This window comes from Oryctolagus cuniculus, chromosome 17 (assembly GCF_051225735.1).
Source record: "Oryctolagus cuniculus isolate XC-2025 breed Fujian yellow rabbit chromosome 17, ASM5122573v1, whole genome shotgun sequence".
Classification (NCBI taxonomy): domain Eukaryota; kingdom Metazoa; phylum Chordata; class Mammalia; order Lagomorpha; family Leporidae; genus Oryctolagus; species Oryctolagus cuniculus.
In genome coordinates this window covers 42,854,671-42,875,423 of record NC_142883.1, presented here as the reverse complement: position 1 = coordinate 42,875,423, position 20,753 = coordinate 42,854,671, and the positions used below count along the sequence as shown (strand labels likewise).

The 20,753-nt window shown below is 39.4% G+C and overlaps 1 protein-coding gene across 8 annotated transcripts in view; it reads left to right on the top strand.

The window, feature by feature from the left end:
- NF1 (neurofibromin 1) overlaps nucleotides 1–20,753 on the top strand; it is a 303,335-nt gene that overhangs the window by 85,750 nt on the left and 196,832 nt on the right. For all 8 annotated transcript variants that reach the window (XM_070061093.2, XM_002718937.6, XM_051825442.3 and 5 more), the window contains exons 6-8: nucleotides 6,454–6,521; nucleotides 6,750–6,825; nucleotides 7,570–7,727. In XM_070061093.2, coding sequence (XP_069917194.1) covers nucleotides 6,454–6,521; nucleotides 6,750–6,825; nucleotides 7,570–7,727 — 302 coding nt within the window. The remainder of the gene's footprint in view (nucleotides 1–6,453; nucleotides 6,522–6,749; nucleotides 6,826–7,569; nucleotides 7,728–20,753) is intronic.

The following is a 20,753-nucleotide window of genomic DNA, read 5'->3' as shown; positions in this document are numbered from 1 at the left end:
AAAGAAATCTTTTTTTTTTTCTTTTTTTTTTTTTATCTTTTATTTAATGAATATAAATTTCCAAAGTACGACTCATGTGTTACAATGGCTTCCCCCCCCGTACCGTCCCTCCCACCCACAACCCCCCCCTTCCCACTCCCTCTCCCCCTCCATTCACGTCAAGATTCATTTTCGATTATCTTAATATACAGAAGATCAGCCTAGCATACCTTAAGTAAGTATTTCAACAGTTTGCTCCCACACAGAAACATAAAGTGAAAAATAATAGATGATTTTTTTTAAATGATGATGAAATCAGATCAGACCTATTGTCATGTTTAATCCCAGTGAGAGTCAAGTTGGGAATTGATAATTTTTTTTTTTTTCAGAAGATCAGTTTAGTGTACATTAAGTAAAGATTTCAATCGTTTGAACCCCCATAGAAACACAAAGTGAAATTTACTGTTTGAGTACTCGTTATAGCATTAAGCCTCAGTGTACAGCACGTTAAGGACAGAGATCCTACATGAGGAGTAAGTGCACAGTGACTCCTGCCGTTGACTTCACAAATTGACACTCCTGTTTATGGCATCAGTAATCTCCCTATGCACCAGTTATGAGTTTCCAAGGCTATGGAAGCCCCCTGAGTTCTCCGACTCTTATCTTGTTTAGACATGGTCATAGTCAAAGTGGAGGTTCTCTCCTCCCTTCAGAGAAAGGCACCTCCCTCTTTGAAGACCTGTTTAAAGAAATCTTTATTTGAAAGGCAAAGTGACAGGGAGTGGGAGAATGGGGGGCAGGGAGAGATCTTCCATTTGCTGGTTCACTCTCCAAATGGCTACAATGACCCAATGACCTGAGCTGGGCCAGGCTGAAACCAGGAGCCAGGTACTCCATTCTGGTCTCCCATTTAAGTGGCAGGGACCCAAGTACTTGGGCCATTTTCTCTGTTTTTTTTTTTTTTCCAGACACATTATCAGGAAGCTGGATCAAGAGGAGAAGAGCTGGGACTTGAACTGGTGCTCTGATATGATATGCTAGCATTACAAGTGGCAGGCTTAACCTGGTGTGCCACACAACTGGCTCCAAATTGGTTGTTATAATATAAAGATCATTGTACAATGGTCAGTAATACATATAAAGATCATTGTAAAATGGTCAGTAATACATATGATTCCCTAATTTTTGAAACTTTGAAGATGATATTGTAGAGAAGAAAAGTATTGTAAATCTTGGCAATGGAAAGGTTTTTTTTTTTTTTTTTTTGACAGAGTTGGACAGTGAGAGAGATAGAGACAGAGAGAAAGGTCTTCCTTCTGTTGGTTCACTCTCCAAATGGCTGCTATGGCCGGCGCTGTGGTCAGTCCAAAGCCAGGAGCCAGGCTCTTCCTCCTGGTCTCCCATGTGGGTGCAGGGGCCCAAGCACCTGGGCCATCCTCCACTGCACTCCGGAGCTACAGTAGAAAGCTGGACTGGAAGAGGAGCAACCAAGACTAGAACCCTGCGCCCACGTGGGATGCTGGTGCCAAAGGCGGAGGATTAGCCAAGTGAGCCACGGTGCCGGCCCTGGAAAGTTTTTCAACCACAATTTTTGCTTTTAATAAAGGAAATGCAAGGATGCTATTATTTAATTTTCCTGGAATTTGATCTCTTGAGCAGAGCTATACTTATAAAGGTTATCTGTTTAGTTATTGTAGTCCTTAAAGAAGATGGTCTTTAGCAGGATGTCAACATTTTAGTGCAGAATGAACCAGGAGATTGATCTTAGAGCAAGAAGTGGAATTGACCCAGGGATCTGGTTTCTGACATTTCTATTTTCAGCTCTTACTGACTGGCTATTGCAGCATTATAAAGTGTTTTAGCAATTTAGTGACAGTTTTGCTTCCTCATAGAACACGTCAGTAGGAGTCCTCCATGGGGATATTTTAACACCTAATATGTGATTTTAAAACTTTGGGAAGAAGGCTTTAGGTTTATGGACCTCAGCTAATGTGAACATGAAACCTTGTCATGTGTAGTTCACATTTCATTTTACTTTGTGTTTTGATGAAGGAATTGTCAGTAATGTAAAAGATGGAGATTGAATTATGTTAACTTTGAAAACTTCAGTAATTCTGCAGTGTAATTTTTGATTGCCTTGTTAAGTTCTCTTTAAATTTGCTATTAACTATTTCACCACAGATATAGAAAGGTTGTATTTATACAGATAAATAATGTAAAACTGTTCCCTTTATATTACCCTTGTTCAGAATTTTTTGTTTTAGATCTTTACCATTGTAAAACCAAGCAACAGTTAAATATATTTTTAGTAACATTGATAAAAGAAAACATGGATCATTTTAGCTATTATTTGTTCTAGATTATAGTAAACTGCTCTTCATTGTTGAAGTCAGCAAGATTTAAATATCTATCATTAAACTCCGAGCAATTAAGGAACTGAATGGTAAAATTTTGAGATGTCTTTTGTGAAATAAATTAAAAATTTTAAATGGGATTTTATGGTTTCTCATTATTCAGAGACATTCTAGCAATAAATCTATTCCAGTTTTCCTAAGAGTAGGTGTTTGTTTAAGACAATAGTTTTTGTACAAATGTTCAATATGTAGTGATCAACTGAGATGATTTTCCTTGCCCAACCAAATGTGTGGCTAAATGACTGAACTTTCTTCTTCCAATAAATAAATACCATCATTGTCATCTTCTGATAATTGAATGACTTTCTTTTCTTCTTCAGATAAATGAATGACTTTTCTTCTTCCTCTTCCTTCTCTTTTTTTCCTACCCCCACCTTATTTTTAAATTTGAGAGTCAGAAAAAGATAGATCTCCCAATCCACTAATTTATTTTCCAAATACCTGCAATGAGTAAGGCCAAAACAGGTCAAAGCCAGGAGCTAGAAATTCACTTCAGGTCTCACATGTGAGGGTCAGGAACCTAAATATTTGAGCCATCAACTGTTGCCTCCCAGGGTGTTCATTAGCAGGAATTGAGAGTGGAGCTAGGACTCAAACCATGCACTCTTGATACAGTGTGCGAGTCACAACCAGCATCTGAACTTCTAGGCCAGGGCCTACCCAGTGACTTCCTTTTACATTGAGGTAACTTCCCCACTGAGTGCAGCTTCCTCATGAACGTAAATTTAGAGCACATGCTGATAAATGCTGTGGTATAGCAGGTAAAGCTGCTACCTTCAGTGCCAGCATCCCGTATGGGCACTGGTTTGAGTCCTTGTTGCTCCATTTCTGATCCAGCTCTCTGCTGTGGCCTGGGAGAGCAGTAGAAGATGGCCCAAGTCCTTGGGCCCCTGCACCTGCATGGGAGACCTAGAAGAGGCTCCAGGCTCCTGGCTTCAGGTCAGCCCAGCTCTGGACATTGTGGCTATTTGGTGAGTGAACCAGTGAATGGAAGACTGACCTCTCTCTCTGTCTCTCTCTCTGTCTCTGTCTCTCTCTCTATTTCTCTCTCTGTCTCTCTGTGTGTATGTGTGTGTGTTTGTCTCTCTGCCTCTCAAAAAATAAATAATAAAGTGAAAAATCAGCAAAAATAGCTCTAGGCTACAATGGTAAAAGGAATGGAAACTTCCTATAATGAGTAATAAAAATAGTAATGTTTTAAATTCCGTTAAACAGGATCTGTAGGGAAACTGTGTATAAGAAAACATGTTATATGCTGGGATTACAAAGATTAATAAAGTATAGTAACTGACCCTAAGGAGCTCATAGCATAGGTTATGGGCATGTATTTTATTAGCAAATTATTTGCCAAACAATATGATAACTACATAGGGTAAGGATAAAGTTAGAGGAAGTATATATTTGGGGTTCGAGATGTTAACTGGAAAAGAGCATAATATAAAGGTGCGAACATAGGTGAGATCACATTAATAAAAACATAGCAACATTTATTGTATTTTTTGTATATTGCTGTGTAATTTTTATACCTTCCTCATCAATTTGTAAAATAACCCTGTGAAGCAGTGCTAGTATTGTTATTCATTGTATAGATGAGGAAACTCAGGCTTAAGTGACATTTCCTAGGTCTTAGAGCTAGTAATTGTCCTTGTCAAGATTCAGTTCATATCTGTCCATGTCTAAAACCAAAGTACTCAACTGCCTCACTGTTGTGCTTATGGTTTATGAGGTTTTTATATTAGTGGCTGTGGGAAGTGATGAAAAAGCTTTAATGTGGGGAATATCTTGAGCAATATTTTATTTTAGACACATTACTTTGCTTGAACTTTGTAGAATGGTTTGGTAGAAGGTTAATGGACTTCTGGGACTTAGTTCTGTAATAATGTAAGAGGACAGTAATGAGGGTAGTAGCCAATTTGATAGCTATTTAGGAAGTAGACTACCTAGCATTTGGTAAGCAACTTAAATAAGAGGTTAGAGAGGTACCACCAAATAGTGCAGAGCATGCTGGTTAAAGCAGCAGCGGGAAGGAAGGGTTGATGGTACAGAAAGGCATGGTGAGGAAAATGACTAATTCAGTTTTAGATCTTCTGATTTTGAGATACGAGTAGGATGTCCAATTAGAAGCTTGTAGAATTGAATAAAAGGTACATACATTGGAATTGAGAATAGATGATTGTGTTAAACACATTTCAAAAAGGTACAATTGATTAAACAAAACAAAAAGACACTGAAGTATAATGCTATTATGTGGAAATGAAAGAAGAATGTGAGCAAAAGAAAATTCAAAGGATATATTTTTAAACTGATGTGAAAAACAAGGTGCTATTTATAAATCCAGAAAAAGAAATTCCTATTTAGAAGTTTCTTCAGATAATTGCTTTTGTTACTCAAGGACTCATCTCTTAGAGAAAGGTTTTCTCTCTCTCTCTCTCTCTCTCTCCCCCTCCCTCCCTCCCTCCCTCCCTTCCTTCCTTCCTTCCTTCCTTTCTCTCTCTGTCTCTCCCTCCCTCCCTCCCTCTCCCTTCCTTCCTTCTTTTCTTCCCCTCCCCCTCCCTCCCTTCCTCTTTCTCTCTGTCTCTTTCTCTTTCTCTTTCCCTCCCTCCCTCCTTCCCTCCCTCCCTTCCTTTCTTTCTCTCTCTCCCCCTCCCTCCCTCTCCCTCCCTCCCTTCCTTCTTTTCTTCCCCCCCTCCCCTCCCCTCCCCTCCCCTCCCCCTCCCCCTCCCCCTTCCCTCCCTTCCTTCCTTCCTTGTTACAGACACAGAGAGAGAGAGAGAGAGAGATCTAATCCACTGGTTCTCTTCCAAAATGACTGCAGTGGCTGAAGCTGGGCTGATCAAGCCAGGAACTTCTTCCAGGTCTTCCACGTGGGTGCAGAGGCCCAAGCACTTGGACCATCTTCCTCTGCTTTCGCAGGGACATTATCAGGGAGCTGGATTGGAAGTGGAGCAGCCAGCACTCAAACCAGCACTCATATGGGATGCTGGCACTGCAGGTGGTGGCATTACCCAGTATGCCACAGTGCCAGCCCCAATACTGATGTGTTTGACTTGACACTTTTTCTGCATGCTTACTTACCTTAACAAAATAATCAGTAATGTGCAAAAAATATTTGGATATAAAATTGTTTATTAATGTTATTTCAATAATGAAATACATAAATGTTATGATAGTAAGCTAACATTTATAATAGTGAAATAACATAGTGGTAGACCAGGAAAGCATTTGACAACCAGTGACTTAACACAGTGATGTGACTATACTGAGACAGCACAACTTACTGAAAAGACTACAGCTTTGAAGACTAATTCATTCAGTAGATCTCAGATGCAGTTGACTCATCTGTAATATTCTGAAAGCATTAAGATTTTGAAAATATTAATGTATCAACCTGAAAATATCTGGCATGTTGCAGTTGTTCAGATAATAGCTAATTCTGTATATAGAACCATCAAAACCTAAGTTGGAAGAGTTTTTAATGATGGAGAAAAAGTTGAGAATTCCATGTAAAAAGAAGATGTGAGGGAGCTTCAGAAAAGTTCATGAAAAAGTGAAACTAAAACTTGTTTTTGTACAGAAAAACTTGAAAATGCATGTTTAGTTTTCTCATAATACACATTTTCTATGAACTTTTAAAAGTACACTCATGCATGCACAGTAGTAAGGATGGGAAAAATTTGGCAAACTCAGTTGTGATTGCTCTGAACAGTAGAAGCATGGATAATGTTTTAAATTTCCTTTAGGCTCCTATGTATTTTTTGAATTTTCTGCATGATCATGTATTTTATCCCTTTTGAAAAAGGAAATTATTGAAAACAAAACAAAGGGAACAAACACAAAACCTTTGAAGTTCAAGGTGTTGGCTTTTTTCTTGAGTTTTGTCTTTGGACATAACTACTGAATTGGGGTTTTATATTAATTGTCTTTACCCTTACACTGCTTAAAATACTTGAACAAAAGTAGTATATAAAAGGAAAGTTATTTTTGCTAATAGCTCTGAACTATACTCATATTTGTGTTCATCAATGTGGAATTAACTAAAATAAGTCTTTTTTCCCCTCAGAAACAGCATTTAAATTTAAAGCTTTAAAGAAAGTTGCACAGTTAGCTGTTATAAATAGCTTGGAAAAGGTAAGCTACACCTGTTTCATGTTAAAATTTCATTTTTGGTTATAAATTTCACTGTCTTTAATATTTTGAATCAAAAAGTAATGACTTGAGTGAGTTTCAGTTTAATTTTTGGAAAAATGCATTGCAGTGTGCTTATGATGAAAACCAAAAGTTTGTGACATTTTATTTACTTACAGTAAGAAAAAGATTACTGCCTTCATATAAAAATATATGTTTGGTTATTTGCAGGCATTTTGGAATTGGGTAGAAAATTATCCAGATGAATTTACAAAGCTGTACCAGATTCCACAGACTGATATGGCTGGTAAGCATAATATTTTTTTTTAATCTTTGAGATTCTTAATTATGAGATAAAAACTTAGCACTTTCTAAGTTATTTTTGTTGAAAAGTGCTTTTACTTCTATTTTCAAATTTGAAATCCATGTATAGTTTTTTTTAATAATTTGTGTTTTCCATAAACTTTTTGTCAATAGGAACTACTGTTTTTCTATTATTCTAAATTACCTCCAACCGTTTCCCTACCTTTGAGCAAATAGATAATTTGAAGTGAAGCTCTAATCTTTTAAGAATTGTGATTAGATATTTGATGGCTGTTAGTTGTAGAGAAGCACTTTTTGTATTCTGAGGTTTTATTTTATATTTAGGGATATGTGTGTAAAGAATACTACTCTTACCTATGATAAAAGAATTCTTAGGACACAGTTGCATGACAAAGATTAAAGACTCCTGGAGAACTTTGGTAATGCTCTTTGAGGAGCTGTCCAGTCTGTTGCTTGGGTACCTTGCACTTTATATAAGGGCCTGCACATTAAGACTAAACACAAGGCCAGCCTTTCTACATTTCTACATTGTGGACTTTGCCAGGGTGGATCAACATAGCTCTTCTTACACAGGATGGTTATCTGCTTTCCTGAGTAAATGTGTGTAGTTTAAGTGAACTTGCAAGTTTATATTTTATAAATGTGACCTTGGGATAGTGCTGGCTTTTAAACCCTGGATTTTCTTCTCATCTAATAATGTCATTTAATGTTTATATTTTTCACGTAGAGTGCGCAGAAAAGCTGTTTGACTTGGTGGATGGCTTTGCTGAAAGCACCAAACGTAAAGCCGCAGTTTGGCCATTACAAATCATTCTTCTTATCTTGTGTCCAGAAATAATCCAGGATATATCCAAGGATGTGGTTGATGAAAACAACATGAATAAGGTGAGGAGGGCAAAATATTTCTATTATGTCCAGATGTGAAGTAGTTTGTTTCACTCAAATGTGTATTTTGGTCTTATCATTCTTTAAACAAACCATTTAAAGGACAGTTTTAATTATAATCATTTTAGGTTTCTTGGTTTGCTGGCCTTAGCAGAGACATACTTATACATTTTGTTTGGAAGAGGGATAGATAATACCAGCCAATCAATGATCAAAGATGTAAAACAATCACTTAGTTTCATTCTTCTACCAGAAAAGACTAAATAATGTTTCTGATAGTGGGTTTTTTTTTTGCTTTAATTTCTAATTTTTTTTTTTAATTTATTTTTTAAGGAATACAAATTTCATAAATACAACTTTAGGAATATAGTTATTCTTCCTACCATACCAGTCTTCCTACCCACACTCCCAACCCTCCTCTTCCATCTCCCCTTCCCAGTCCCATTCTCCATTAAGATTCATTTTCAATTAACTTTGTATACAGAAGACCTACTCTATACTAAGATTTCAACAGTTTGCACATGTGTGTGCATACATACACACACACAGTTTGAGAACTGGTTTTACAGTTAACTCTCAATAAAACTCATTGAGGACAGAGGTCCTGCATGGGGTGTTAGTGCACTGAGACTTCTGTTGTTAATTTAACAACTAACACTCTCCTGTATGACATCAGTAATCACTGGAGGCTCTTGACATGAGCTGCCTAGGCTATGGAAACCTTTTGAGTCCACAAACTGTCAGTATTTGGATGAGATCATAGCAAAGTGGAAGTTCTCTCCTCCCTTCTTTGATGGCTGCTTCTTTCCACTGGGGTCTTACAAAGATCCTTCATGTAGAACATTTTTTGCCACAGTGTCTTGGCTTTCCATGCCTGAAATGCTCTCATGGCCTTTTCAGCCAGACCAGGAAGCCTTTAGGGCTGATTCTGAGGTCAGAGTGTTACTTCAAGTGATTGTCATTCTGTGAATCTGCTGTGTGGACTGCTTCTCATGTTGGACATTCTCTCCTTTGTAATTCTATCTATTATAATTACCAGATACTTGATCCTATTTATATGATCTCTTTAACACTTAATCCTATCTATAAATTCACTTTAACTTTAAGATGGCATTTTGACCACCAAGTTTAATGGGATTTGGTGTCCCATGACAAGTTTTTAAACTATACCCTTAGGAGTGAATCTGTAGGAATGTATACAGAATTATACCACTTTACAGTTACAAGCTCCACCATAATCCGAGAAAATGCATGGTATGATTTTGGGAGTAGAGCCATTGATGTTAGAATAGAGGCTGTGATTACAAGGAATGAGGCCCTAAGTGTGATAGACAGGGTGTAGAACAAAGGACAGAGTCACTGGAGGACCGAAGAAAGGTGCTGTCTAAGCCAGTAATAAGTTTTCCAATTAAGAGGTCAATAGAAACTGACAGAAGGGGCCTGGTAATAATCTGGTAGGCTTTAAGGCCTTGCCAGTTATGAGGCCCAGATCTGTCTATCTCTTCACATGGAGTACATCCTAAGGGAGGTGTTACCTTCTTGAGAAGGCACCCTGTTGACTTCCATTACCTAGCCGGCCTGGGAGGAGAGCCGGCCAGGTGAAGGCAGGTGGTGTCTCTAACAGGAAATTTACAGTTCTGCTGGCAATGTTGCTGACCCTATTTGGCCATCCCCTTAGCAGTGGTGGTTACTTTGGAAGCTGGGCCGAGTGAAGGGCTTTTCAGCTTAGAGCCAGCAAGGTCTGTGTCTCTGACTTGAAGTCCTTCAACTCCAGAGCAGTTCTGTTTCCAGTGACCCAACTCTTGGCTGGAAGAGCTGCCAGGGCTCTTCATAAGCTGACTTTTGCTGAAGCCCTGGCTTTCCATATAAACCAATGCAGTGGACTGGCCTGTTGGGTCTCCTTGATAGTAGATCACTGTGCAGAGCAGCCATTAATTGGCCTGCCACCTATCTTTACATTGTTTCTGATACATAGCTTTCATCTCCTCCTGGTTTTTGTTAAAGCAGACCAGAGGATGCAAGTCAAGGGGTGGGGGGTACTCAAGTCCCATCTCTAATCTTTGTGGCCTAAACTAGAAGTCTATAGTCACAGGCATGTTCTGATAGTGGTTTTTCTGTGAGGTAGACAATGCCATGAGGAAAACTATGTCCTCACTTTAAAACTTTTCTCCTTTTGTTTAGTCTGAAAGAGAGGTTTTGCCTATTTTCTGTGCCCTTGGCAAAGTAAATCTAGCCATAAAATGGTAATGGAAGCTCTCAGTTTGGCTATGCTATTGCAGAAAATGTTAGCCATCTCTTTTATAACATCCTAAAATCAAGCTACATCCTGGAGAGTTCTTCAGTATAGAGTCAGTTTCCCATCTTGAAGAGAATAAAGAAATGAGGGAATAAGACAGGCTTCCCAGATTGCTTACTGACAATAACAGTATCAAATGAAAATTTACCAAGCAATTTCAACTATTAAATAACAACTTATGAAAACATTTACTGGAAGGTCCAATGCCTTCTATAAATTTTAAGGAAACATGAATTTGGAAACATCTCTTAAAGCTTGATTGACCAGCAAACTCAAACCCAAGCATATAAAAACATTTACAGTTCCTTTCTACCAATAAATTTCAATTTTTTTTTAATTTGCTGAGACTTGCATTATGGCCTAGTATGTGGTCAATCCTAGAGAAAGTTCCATGCACTGCTGGGAAGAATGTGTATTCTGCAACTGTAGGATGAAAAGTTCTGTAGATACCTGTTAGGGCCATTTGGTCTACAGTGTTGATTAAATCTGCTGTTTCCTTGCTGATTTTCTGTCTGGTTGATCTGTCCATTGCTGAAAGTGGAGTATTGAAGTCTCCTATTACAACTATATTTAAGTCTATGTCTCCTTTTAAATCTCTTAAGATTTCTTTTAAATAGCCAGGTGCCCTGTAATTAGGTGCATATATGTTTATAATAGTTACAAAATCTTCCTGTTAAATTGATCCCATTAATCATTACACAGTGCCTTTTTTTTTGTCTCTTTTAACACTTTCTGTGATAAAGTTTATTTTATCTGATATTAGGATGGCTGCACCACCTTTTTTTGGTTTCTGTTAGCATGGAATATCTTTTTCTATCCTTTCACTTTCAGTTTGCATGCATCTTTGTTGGTGAGATGTGTTTCTTGTAAGCAGCAAATAGATGGGTTTTGTTTTTTAATCCATTCAGCCTATCTTTTAACTGGAGAGTTGAAGCCATTTACATTCAAGGTGATTATTGATAAGTAATGACTTTACCCTGCCATTTTTCCAAAAATATTTCTGTTTTTTACTTTGAATTTCCTTTGAACTTTTACTGAGATTTTTTACCTTTACCTTCTTTCGTAGTGATGAACATGTTTCTGTGTGCAACACATCCTTAAGCAACTCTTGTAGGGCTGGACAGGTGGTGACAAATTCTTTGCTGTTTGTTATGGAAAGTCTTTATTTCACCTTCATTCATAAATGAGAGCTTTGCAGGGTATAATAATCTGGGTTGACATTTTATCTCTCTCTTTCTCTCTCTCTTTTTCTTTCTTTCTTTCTTTTTTTTTTTTTTTTTTTTTGACAGGCAGAGTGGACAGTGAGAGAGAGCGATAGAGAGAAAGGTCTTCCTTTGCCGTTGGTTCACCCTCCAATGGCCGCCGCGGCCGGCGCGCTGCGGCCGGCGCACCACGCTGATCCAATGGCAGGAGCCAGGTGCTTCTCCTGGTCTCCCATGGGGTGCAGGGCCCAAGGACTTGGGCCATCCTCCACTGCACTCCCTGGCCACAGCAGAGAGCTGGCCTGGAAGAGGGGCAACCGGGACAGAATCCGGCGCCCCGACCGGGACTAGAACCTGGTGTGCCGGCGCCGCAAGGCAGAGGATTAGCCTAGTGAGCTGCGGCGCCGGCCCATTTTTTCTCTTAAGACTTGGATATATCTTGCCATTCTCTCCTAGCCTGTATGGTTTCTGATGAGAAGTCTGCTGTGAGTCTAATTGGAGATCCTCTAAAAGTAATCTGGAGTTTATTTCATGCACATTTTAGTATCTTCTCTTTATGTTTCACTGTGGTCCGTTTGATTACTATGTGTTGTGGCGAAGATCTTTTCTGGTCATGTCTCTAGGAGTACTATGTGCTTCTTGTTCCTGGATGTCCCTTTCTTTCTCCAAATTAGGGAAGTTTTCTGTTATTATTTCACTAAAAAGGCCTTCTAATCCTCTGTTTCCATGCCTTTAGGAACTCCTAAAACCCATTTGTTGGGTTGTTTTATAGTATCCTGTAGATTCCCAACAGTATATTTTAGTTTTTTAATTTCTTCTTGTCTTTGGTTTGACTGTATAATTTCCTGTGCTTTGTCTCCAAAGTCCAATATTCTTTCTTCTGCTTTACCAATTCTGTTGTTAAGACTGTCCACTGCATTTCTTATTTGTTCTATTGAATTCTTCATTTCATTTTGATTTCTCTTTAAGATCTCAATTTCATGGTAGAAATTTTTTTTCATGTCCTATATGGTTTTCAGTAGTTCGTGCATTTGCTTCTGATTACTTCTGTGTAATCTTCTGATCACTTTTTTGAATTCCATTTTTTGCATTTTCTTCCATCTCATCATCTTCACAATCTAGTATTGAAGTGTTGTGTTTTTTTAAACTTTTATTTAATAAATATAAATTTCGAAAGTACAACTTTTGTATTATAGCACTTTTTCCCTTATAACCTCCCTCTCACCCACAAGCACCCCATATCCCACTCCTTCTCCCATCCCATTCTTCATCAAGATTCATTTTCAATTATCTTTATATAAAGAAGATCAACTTAGTATATGCTAAGTAAAGATTTCAACAGTTTGCACCCACACAAATACACAAAGTATAAAATACTGTTTGAGTAGTGTTTTACCATTAATTCACATAGTACAACACATTAAGGACAGAGATCCTACATGGGGAGTAAATGTACAGTGACTCCTGTTGTTGATTTAACAATTGACACTCTTATTTATGATGTCAGTAATCACCTGAGGCTCTTGTCATGAGCTGCCAAGGCTATGGAAGCCTCTTGAGTTCACAAACTCCGACCTTATTTTAGACGAGGCCATAATCAAAGTGGAAGTTCTCTCCTCCCTTCAGAGAAAGGTACCTTCTGGCCGGCGCCGCAGCTCACTAGGCTAATCCTCTGCCTTGTGGCACCGGCACACCGGGTTCTAGTCCCAGTCAGGGCGCCGGATTCTGTCCCGGTTGTCCCTCTTCCAGGCCAGCTCTCTGCTGTGGCCAGGGAGTGCAGTGGAGGATGGCCCAAATACTTGGGCTCTGCACCCCATGGGAGACCAGGAGAAGCACCTGGCTCCTGCCATCGGATCAGCGTGGTGCGCCGGCCGCAGCGCGCTGGCCGCGGCGGCCATTGGAGGGTGAACCAATGGCAAAGGAAGACCTTTCTCTCTATCTCTCTCTCTCACTGTCCACTCTGCCTGTCAAAAAAAAAAAAAAAAAAAAAAAGTACCTTCTTTGATGGCCCCTTCTTTCCACTGGGATCTCATTCACAGAGATCTTGCATTTAGGGGTTTTGTTTTGTTTTGTTTTTGCTTTTTTGCCACAGTGTCTTGGCTTTCCATGCCTGAGAAACTCTCATGGGCTTTTTAGCCAGATCCGAATGCCTTAAAGGTTGATTTTGAGGCCCAATTGCTGTTTAGGGCATCTGCCATTCTATGAGTCTGCTGTGTATCCTGCTTCCCATGTTGGATCATTCTCTCCTTTTTAATTTAATTCTATCAGTTATTATTAGCACACACTAGTCTTGTTTATGTGATCCCTTTGACACTTAATCCTATAATTATGATCAATTATGAACTGAAACTGATCACTTTGACTAGTGAGTTGGCATTGGTACATGCCACCTTGATGGGATTGAATTGGAATCCCCTGGCACGTTTCTAGCTCTACCATTAGGGGTAAGTTCGAGTGAGCATGTGCCAAACTGTACATCTCCCTTTCTTATTCCCACTCTTCTATTTAACAGGGATCACTTTTCAGTTAAATTTAAACACCCAAGAATAATTTTGTGTTAAGAGTTCAACCAATGGTATTAAGTAGAACAAAAAAATACTACAAGGAATAAAATAGTAACCTGTTCCTCGACAGTTGGGACAAGGGCTGATCAAGTCATTGTTTCTCATAGTGTCTCTTTCACTTCTACAGGTTTCCTTTTAGGTGTTCAGTTAGTTGTCACAGATCAGGGAGAACATATGATATTTGTTTCTTTGGGGCTGGCTTATTTCACTCAGCGTGGTGTTTTCCATATTCCTCTATTTTGTTACAAATGACCAGATTTCATTTTTTTTTATACTGCTGTATAGTATTCTACATCATGTTGTCTTCCTTGTTCTTTTTTTTTTGAATTGGTGTTTTTGTTTTTTGGCATTTGTGGAGATACTTGATTTCTTCTTACTCTTCCTCTTTTTTTTTTTTTACACCCCCTGTGGTGGCTTTTATCTTTGTACTATGACTCTGTAGGTAAGTGGAATGTCTGCTTTCATTGAATATACAGAGGCTTGTAGTGGGTGTAGCCAGGCAGCTCTGTTCTGTTTTCTAGGGTTAAGGGCGTGCCTAAGGTGACACACCCAGGTTTGGCATGGTACATTTCTCTCTCTCTCTCTTTTTTGTTAAAGATTTATTTATTTACTTGAAAGTCAGAGTTAACACAGAGAGAGAAGGAGAGGCAGAGAGAGAGAGGTCTTCCATCCGCTGGTTCACTCCCCAGATGGCCACATCGGCTGGGGCTATGCCTCTCCAAAGCCGGGTGCCAAGGCCTTCTTCCGGGTCTCTTACATGGGTACAGGGGCCCAAGGACTTGGGCCATCTTCTACTGCTTTCCCAGGCCATAGCAGAGAGCTGGATCAGAAGTGGAGCAGCCAGGTCTCTAGCCAGTACCCATATAGGCTGCTGGCACTGCAGGCAGCAGCTTTACCCACTACACCACAGCGCCGACCCCTCTCTCTCTTTTTTTGAATCAGAAGGGAAATTTATTCTACTCAGCTGAGCTCTTCTCTTCAAAGGAGACCAGTGCCTGAATATTAACCCCAGTGGGTATAATATTTGTCTGCTGTGTCCCAAGGACCACACAGAGGATCTGTACAGTCCTCAGTGTAAGTCCACATTCCCAGCAATGTCTCTCATCAGCTAAGCAGGAAACCCTGAGCATTGGAGCCTCCCACTGTGACTGCCCAAAGTCCCAGTCACACCATGAATCCTCCCCAACAACCTAAGTTTTTTTCACAGTTCTGGTACAGAAGCCTCACACAGTCACAAGCTCCTAGTCCCACGTTAATTCTCCCCACAAGAGTCAGAAGTCTACTTGGCTGGTTGCTGGGAGCGGACACGAGCTGGTGCAGCTGTTATGTGTGTTCAAAATGGCACCTGCTCTGTAAAATGATCTGGTAGAGAGAAACCTGTCCATCTTTTTTTTTTTTTTTCCCATCTAGTTTGGCAGGTACACTATCCTCCATGGGGCTCCAAGCCAGGTTCCCTCTTGGCTCTTCCTGCAGCTTTATCTCCAGTGATTGGGGCTGCTGTGGGCTGGTCTCACCTCACTTTTCAACACTGGTATGCAGTTTCTTAGCTGCTGGAGTCCCGAGCTGTGGGCGTCTATACCCTCCATGTAGGTCCACCATGACCCTCTAGTTTCGATAGAGTTTCCTCTGCTTTTTTCTTCCTAACTCTTCTCTGAGACTACACTTTCTCCACTTTTTAAAAACTATCTTCTCCTGGACTAGAGTAGTAAGTTCCCTGCCTACTCCACCTTCTTGGAACTGCCTGTCAGTGTTTAAATACAGTTTCTCTAATGCAGGTAGGCACTACAAGGGTTGCCCTGCTAGACTTCACCTTATTCTGGTAGTGTATTATTTGGTGGGTGCAACCATAACTCTCCAATAATTTGATCTAGGTATTTTAGAGCAGTTTTCACAGGAAAACTTTCACAGTTTTATAAGGAAAGTGGCTACCACATACACCATCTAGATCGAAATTGATACTTGGTTAGATCTCTCTTCCCTCTTGATTTTATTTGCTTGTTTATTGAGATATAATTCACACGCTGTAACATTCACCCTTTTTAAGTATGCAATTCAGTGTGGGTTTTGTGTGTGTGTATTCAGAGTTGTACAGTCATCACCACTGCTGAATTTCAGAACTTTGCATCTTCTCCAAAGAAACCTAGTACTCATTAGTGGTCATTTCCCTGTCTCTTCTCTCTTAAGCCCCTGGCAATCACTAATCTACTTTTTGTCTTTAGGGATTTGGTTATTCTGTAGTAGGTATTTCACATAAGTGGAATCATATAATATGTGTGACCTTGTATCTAGCACTGTCCAAGATTTTTGAAGTATATTTTCATATTTTTCTCTAGTATTTTTCTGGTTAAAAAAAATTCAGATCTTTAAATTTTTCTGGATTAAAAAAGTATTTATTTTTTTGTGTATTCTTAGCCTTTTCTAGTTACATTTCACTCAGATTTAACTCATATTGCTGGCTTATATATGAGAAGAATTTAAAGAGCTTGTGGAAAAGTGAATTAAAAGATTGTTTTGGTGCAGATTTCTTTTTTTTGAGATCTATGTGTAGTTTTTTTGGAAGACATATTTTACCTAAACTTTTTGAAAACTCATCATGTGTATCTTTTCATTTATGTGCACTTGTTCATGCAGACAATCAAATGTACATACTTAGGGTGGTAGTGATTAGTTTTTTTTATTTTTTATTTTTTTATTTTTATTTATTTATTTTTTGACAGGCAGGGTGGACAGTGAGAGAGAGAGACAGAGAGAAAGGTCTTCCTTTGCCGTTGGTTCATCCTCCAATGGCCGCCGCGGCCAGCGCGCCGCGGCCAGTGCACCGTGCTGATCCGATGGCAGGAGCCAGGTACTTCTCCTGGTCTCCCATGGGGTGCAGGGCCCAAGGACTTGGGCTATCCTCCACTGCACTCCCTGGCCACAGCAGAGAGCTGGCCTGGAAGAGAGGCAACCGGGACAGAATCCGGCGCCCCGACCGGGACTAGAACCTGGTGTGCTGGCGCCCCAAGGTGGAGGATTAGCCTAGTGAGCCACGGCGCCGGCCGTGATTAGGTTTTAAAATGAGATCATATTATGCATATTATTCTGCATCTTGCTTTATTTACCAAAGATGATGTATTCTGGCTGTTCCTCCTAATAGTGGGTCTAACTCATTGCTTTTAATATTTGACAATATTCTGTTACACTAATGAGCCTCATTTACCCAGTCATTTCATAAAGAATGGAAAAATATTCCAATTTTTTACTTTTTTAGCATATAGTTAATTTTTCAGTAAAAAATTTTATATGTATGTCTTGTTAACTATTTAGTGATTTTTAAATTTTTTATTTATTTGAAAGGCAGAGCAACAAAAAGAATCTTTGATCCACTTGTTCACTCCCCAAATACTTGCAACAGCCTACCCCTCTTGTTAAATAATTGTTAGTTCTTAGAATAAAAAAAACCCAAAGTGGGATTTCTCTGTCAAGGGCATTTATATATAATACATATTTGTATATAAATAATATAAAATGATATTTATAAATGTATATACTTACATAATAAATATTAATGTGTTTTATTAATTAATTAGAAAGATAGAGTTGTAGAGATAAAGAGAGACAGAGAGAGAGAGAGGTCTTCCATCCACTAGTTCACTCCTCAAATGGTCATAAAGGCTGGAGCTGGGCTGATCTGAAGCCAGGAACTTCTTTCAGGTCTCCCACATGGGTGCAGAGGCCCAAGCACTTAGCCCATCTTCTGCTGTTTTCCCAGGCCATAGCAGAGAGCTGGATTGAAAGAAGAGCATCTGGGACATGAACCAGTGCCCATATGGGATGCCAGCACTGCAGGCAGAGGCTTAACCTACTACATCACAGTGCTGGCCCCATATTTAAACTTTTTAATAGTTATTCTTAGATTTACATTCCCCAGTAGTGATAGCAGGCCCTGTTTTTACCAAAATAAAATTAGAATACCCATTTTGCTGCATATGCATCCAGCTGTTTTTAGTCTTTCTAATTTTTGAGTGTTTTCATGCCCTCCCTGAAGGTAACTATGTAAGGCGATGGGTATGTTAATTTACTTCATTGTGGTAATCATTTCACCTTGTATAACAAAACATAATGTTGTATACCTTAAATATATATCATTTTTTTGGTCAATAGTGCCTCAATAAATTTGGAAAAAAGTTCATCCTAAAAGCAAACTTTCAGAAGTTTTTTTTTTTTTTAGAAACCACCATATTGTTTTCCAAGTTGCTCTACCATTTTGAATTTCTACCATCAGTCCACAAGGGTTCCTGTTTGTCCATGTCCACTCCAAACATTGATTTTTTTTTTTTTTTTTTTGGATAATGGACATCCGAATGGATATGTTGTAGCAGCTTATTGTGGTTTTGATTTGCATCTCCCTGTTGTTTAATGGTGTTGAGCATTTTTTTTTATAACCTTATTGTCTATTATGTATCTTCCTTGGAGAAATCTCTATGAAAGTCCTTTTTTCACTTTTGAATTGGTGTTCTCTAGAGTTGTGGGAGTTCTTTATATATTATGAATATTAATCCCTTCTCATCTTTTTGCAAATCCCATATCATGATTTGTAAATATTTTCTCCTGTTCTGTAGATTGCTGTTTCTCCTTCTTGATAGTGTCCTTTGATATATATAAGACTTTTTAATTTTGATGAAGTTCAGCTTATCTGTTTTTTTTTCTTTTGTTGTCTGTATTTTTTTTGTTTGTAGCCAAGAAATCATCACCAAATCCAATGTTGTAGATTTTTTTCTCCTATGTTTTCTTTTAGAAGTTCTATAGTTTTAACTGTTACATTTAGATCTTTGATTCCTTTTGGGATAATTTTATATATGATGTAAAGGGAGAGTCCAACTTCATGCTTTTGCATGTGTATGTCCAATATTCCCAGCACCATTTGTTTGTTTTAGAGGTTTGTTTTATATTTGAAAGACTGAGTGTTAGGGAGAGAGAGGGAAGAGATTTTCCATCCCTTGGTTCACTCCTAAATGGCTACAATGCCCCAGGGTTGGGCCAGGGTGAAGTCAGGCGATAGGAAATCTGTCTGGGTCTCCCAGGTAGGTGGAGGGGGGTGGGGCAAGTATTTGAGCCATCTTCCACTGCTTTCCCAGGCACATTAGCAGAGAGCTAGATCAGAAACAGAGCAGCTGAGAATTCAATGGGAGCTCTGACATGGGATGCCAGCATCACAGGCAGTGGCTTAACCTGTTACACCACAACACTGGTCCTTTTTATCACCATTTGTTAAAGGACTGTCCTTTTTCTATGGAATGGTCACAGCAGCCTTGTCAAAAATTGGTTATTTGGGGCCGTCACTGTGGCATAGCAGGTAAAGCCACCACCTGCAGTGCTGGCATCCCATGTGGGCACTGGTTCGAGTCCTGGCTGTTCCACTTCCAATCCAGCTCTCTGCTATAGCTTGGAAAAGCAATGGAGGATGGCCCAAGTCCTTGGGCCCCTTCACCCACTTGGGAGACTTGGAAGAAGCTCCTGGCTCCTAGCTTCGGATTGGCTCAGCCTTGGCCGTTGAAGCTATCTGGGAAGGGGGGCAGTGAACCATTGGATGGAAGACCTCTCTGTCTCTCTCTCTCTCTCTGCCTCTGCCTCTTTAACTCTGCCTTTCAAATACATAAATAAATATTTTTTTAAAAATTGGTCATTTGTGCTAGGGTTTCCTTCTAGGGTTTTATTTATTTATTTTTTAAAAGATTTATTTTATTTATTTGAAAGAGAGTTAAAGAGAAAAGAAGAGACAGAGAGGTCTTCCATCTGCTGGTTCATTTTCCAGATGGCCTCAATGGCCAGAGCTGCGCCGATCTGAAGCCAGGAGCCAGGAGTTGCCTCCGGGTCTCCCATGTGGGTGCAGGGTCCCAGGGACTTGGGCCATCCTCCACTGCTTTCCCAGGCCATAGCAGAGAGCTGGATCGGAAGTGGAGCAGCCGGGACTAGAACCAGCACCCATGTAGGATGCTGGCGCTTCAAGCCAGGGCTTTAACCTGCTATGTCACAGCGCCGGCCCCTCTAGGGCTTTATGTTGAAAGGTTTTCCACTACTGATCTGCTTACTAGTCGTATTTGATTTTTCTGTTTCTTCATGAGTCATGTTGACCCTTTGAAACAGTCAGCTTTTGGTTTTTCTGATTTTGGTTTTCTATTCTCCGTTTAATTTATCTTCACTCTGGTATTTATATTTCCTTCCTTCTGCTAGTATTGGGTTTAATTTTCTTTTCTTTTTTCTAGTTCCTTAACATGTACAGTTAGGTTATTATTTTGAGAACTTTCTTATTTTTTAATGTAAGTGTTCATGGCTAGGGCCTGGGGTTGTGGCACAGAGGTTAAGTCAATGCCTACGACACCAGCATCCCATGATAGTGCCAGTTCAAGTTCTGGCTGCTCTACTTCAGACCCAGCGCCCTGCTAATATGCCTGGGAAAGCAGAGGAAGAAGGCCCAAGTGCTTGCACCTCTGCCACTCATATGGGAAACCCAGATGGTGTTTCAGTCTCATGTCTTTGGCCTGCCCAGCCTCAGCTGTTGTGGCCATTTGGGGAGTGAACCAGTGGATGGAAGACCTCTGTCTCTGTGTCTCTCCTTCTCCTTCCCTCTCTATTCTTCCTTCCCTTTCTGTCAATAAGTCAATCTTTAAAAACTTAGTGTTACTGCTATAAATTTCCCTCTTAGCACTGCTTTTACTGCCACCCATAAGTTTTGATATGCTGTGTTTTAATTTACATTTATTTCAGGATCTTTTCTAATTTCCTTTGTAACTTCTTTGATCCTTTGATTATTAAAGATTGTATTATACAATTTTCATGTATTTGTAAATTTTCTGGTTTTACATCTGCTCTTGGTTTCTAGCTTCATTTCATTATAATAAAAAAAGATACATGATTTCAGTTTCTTTAAGTGTATTAAAACCTGTTTTGTGACCCAACTGATAGTCTTTTTTGGAGAATGCTC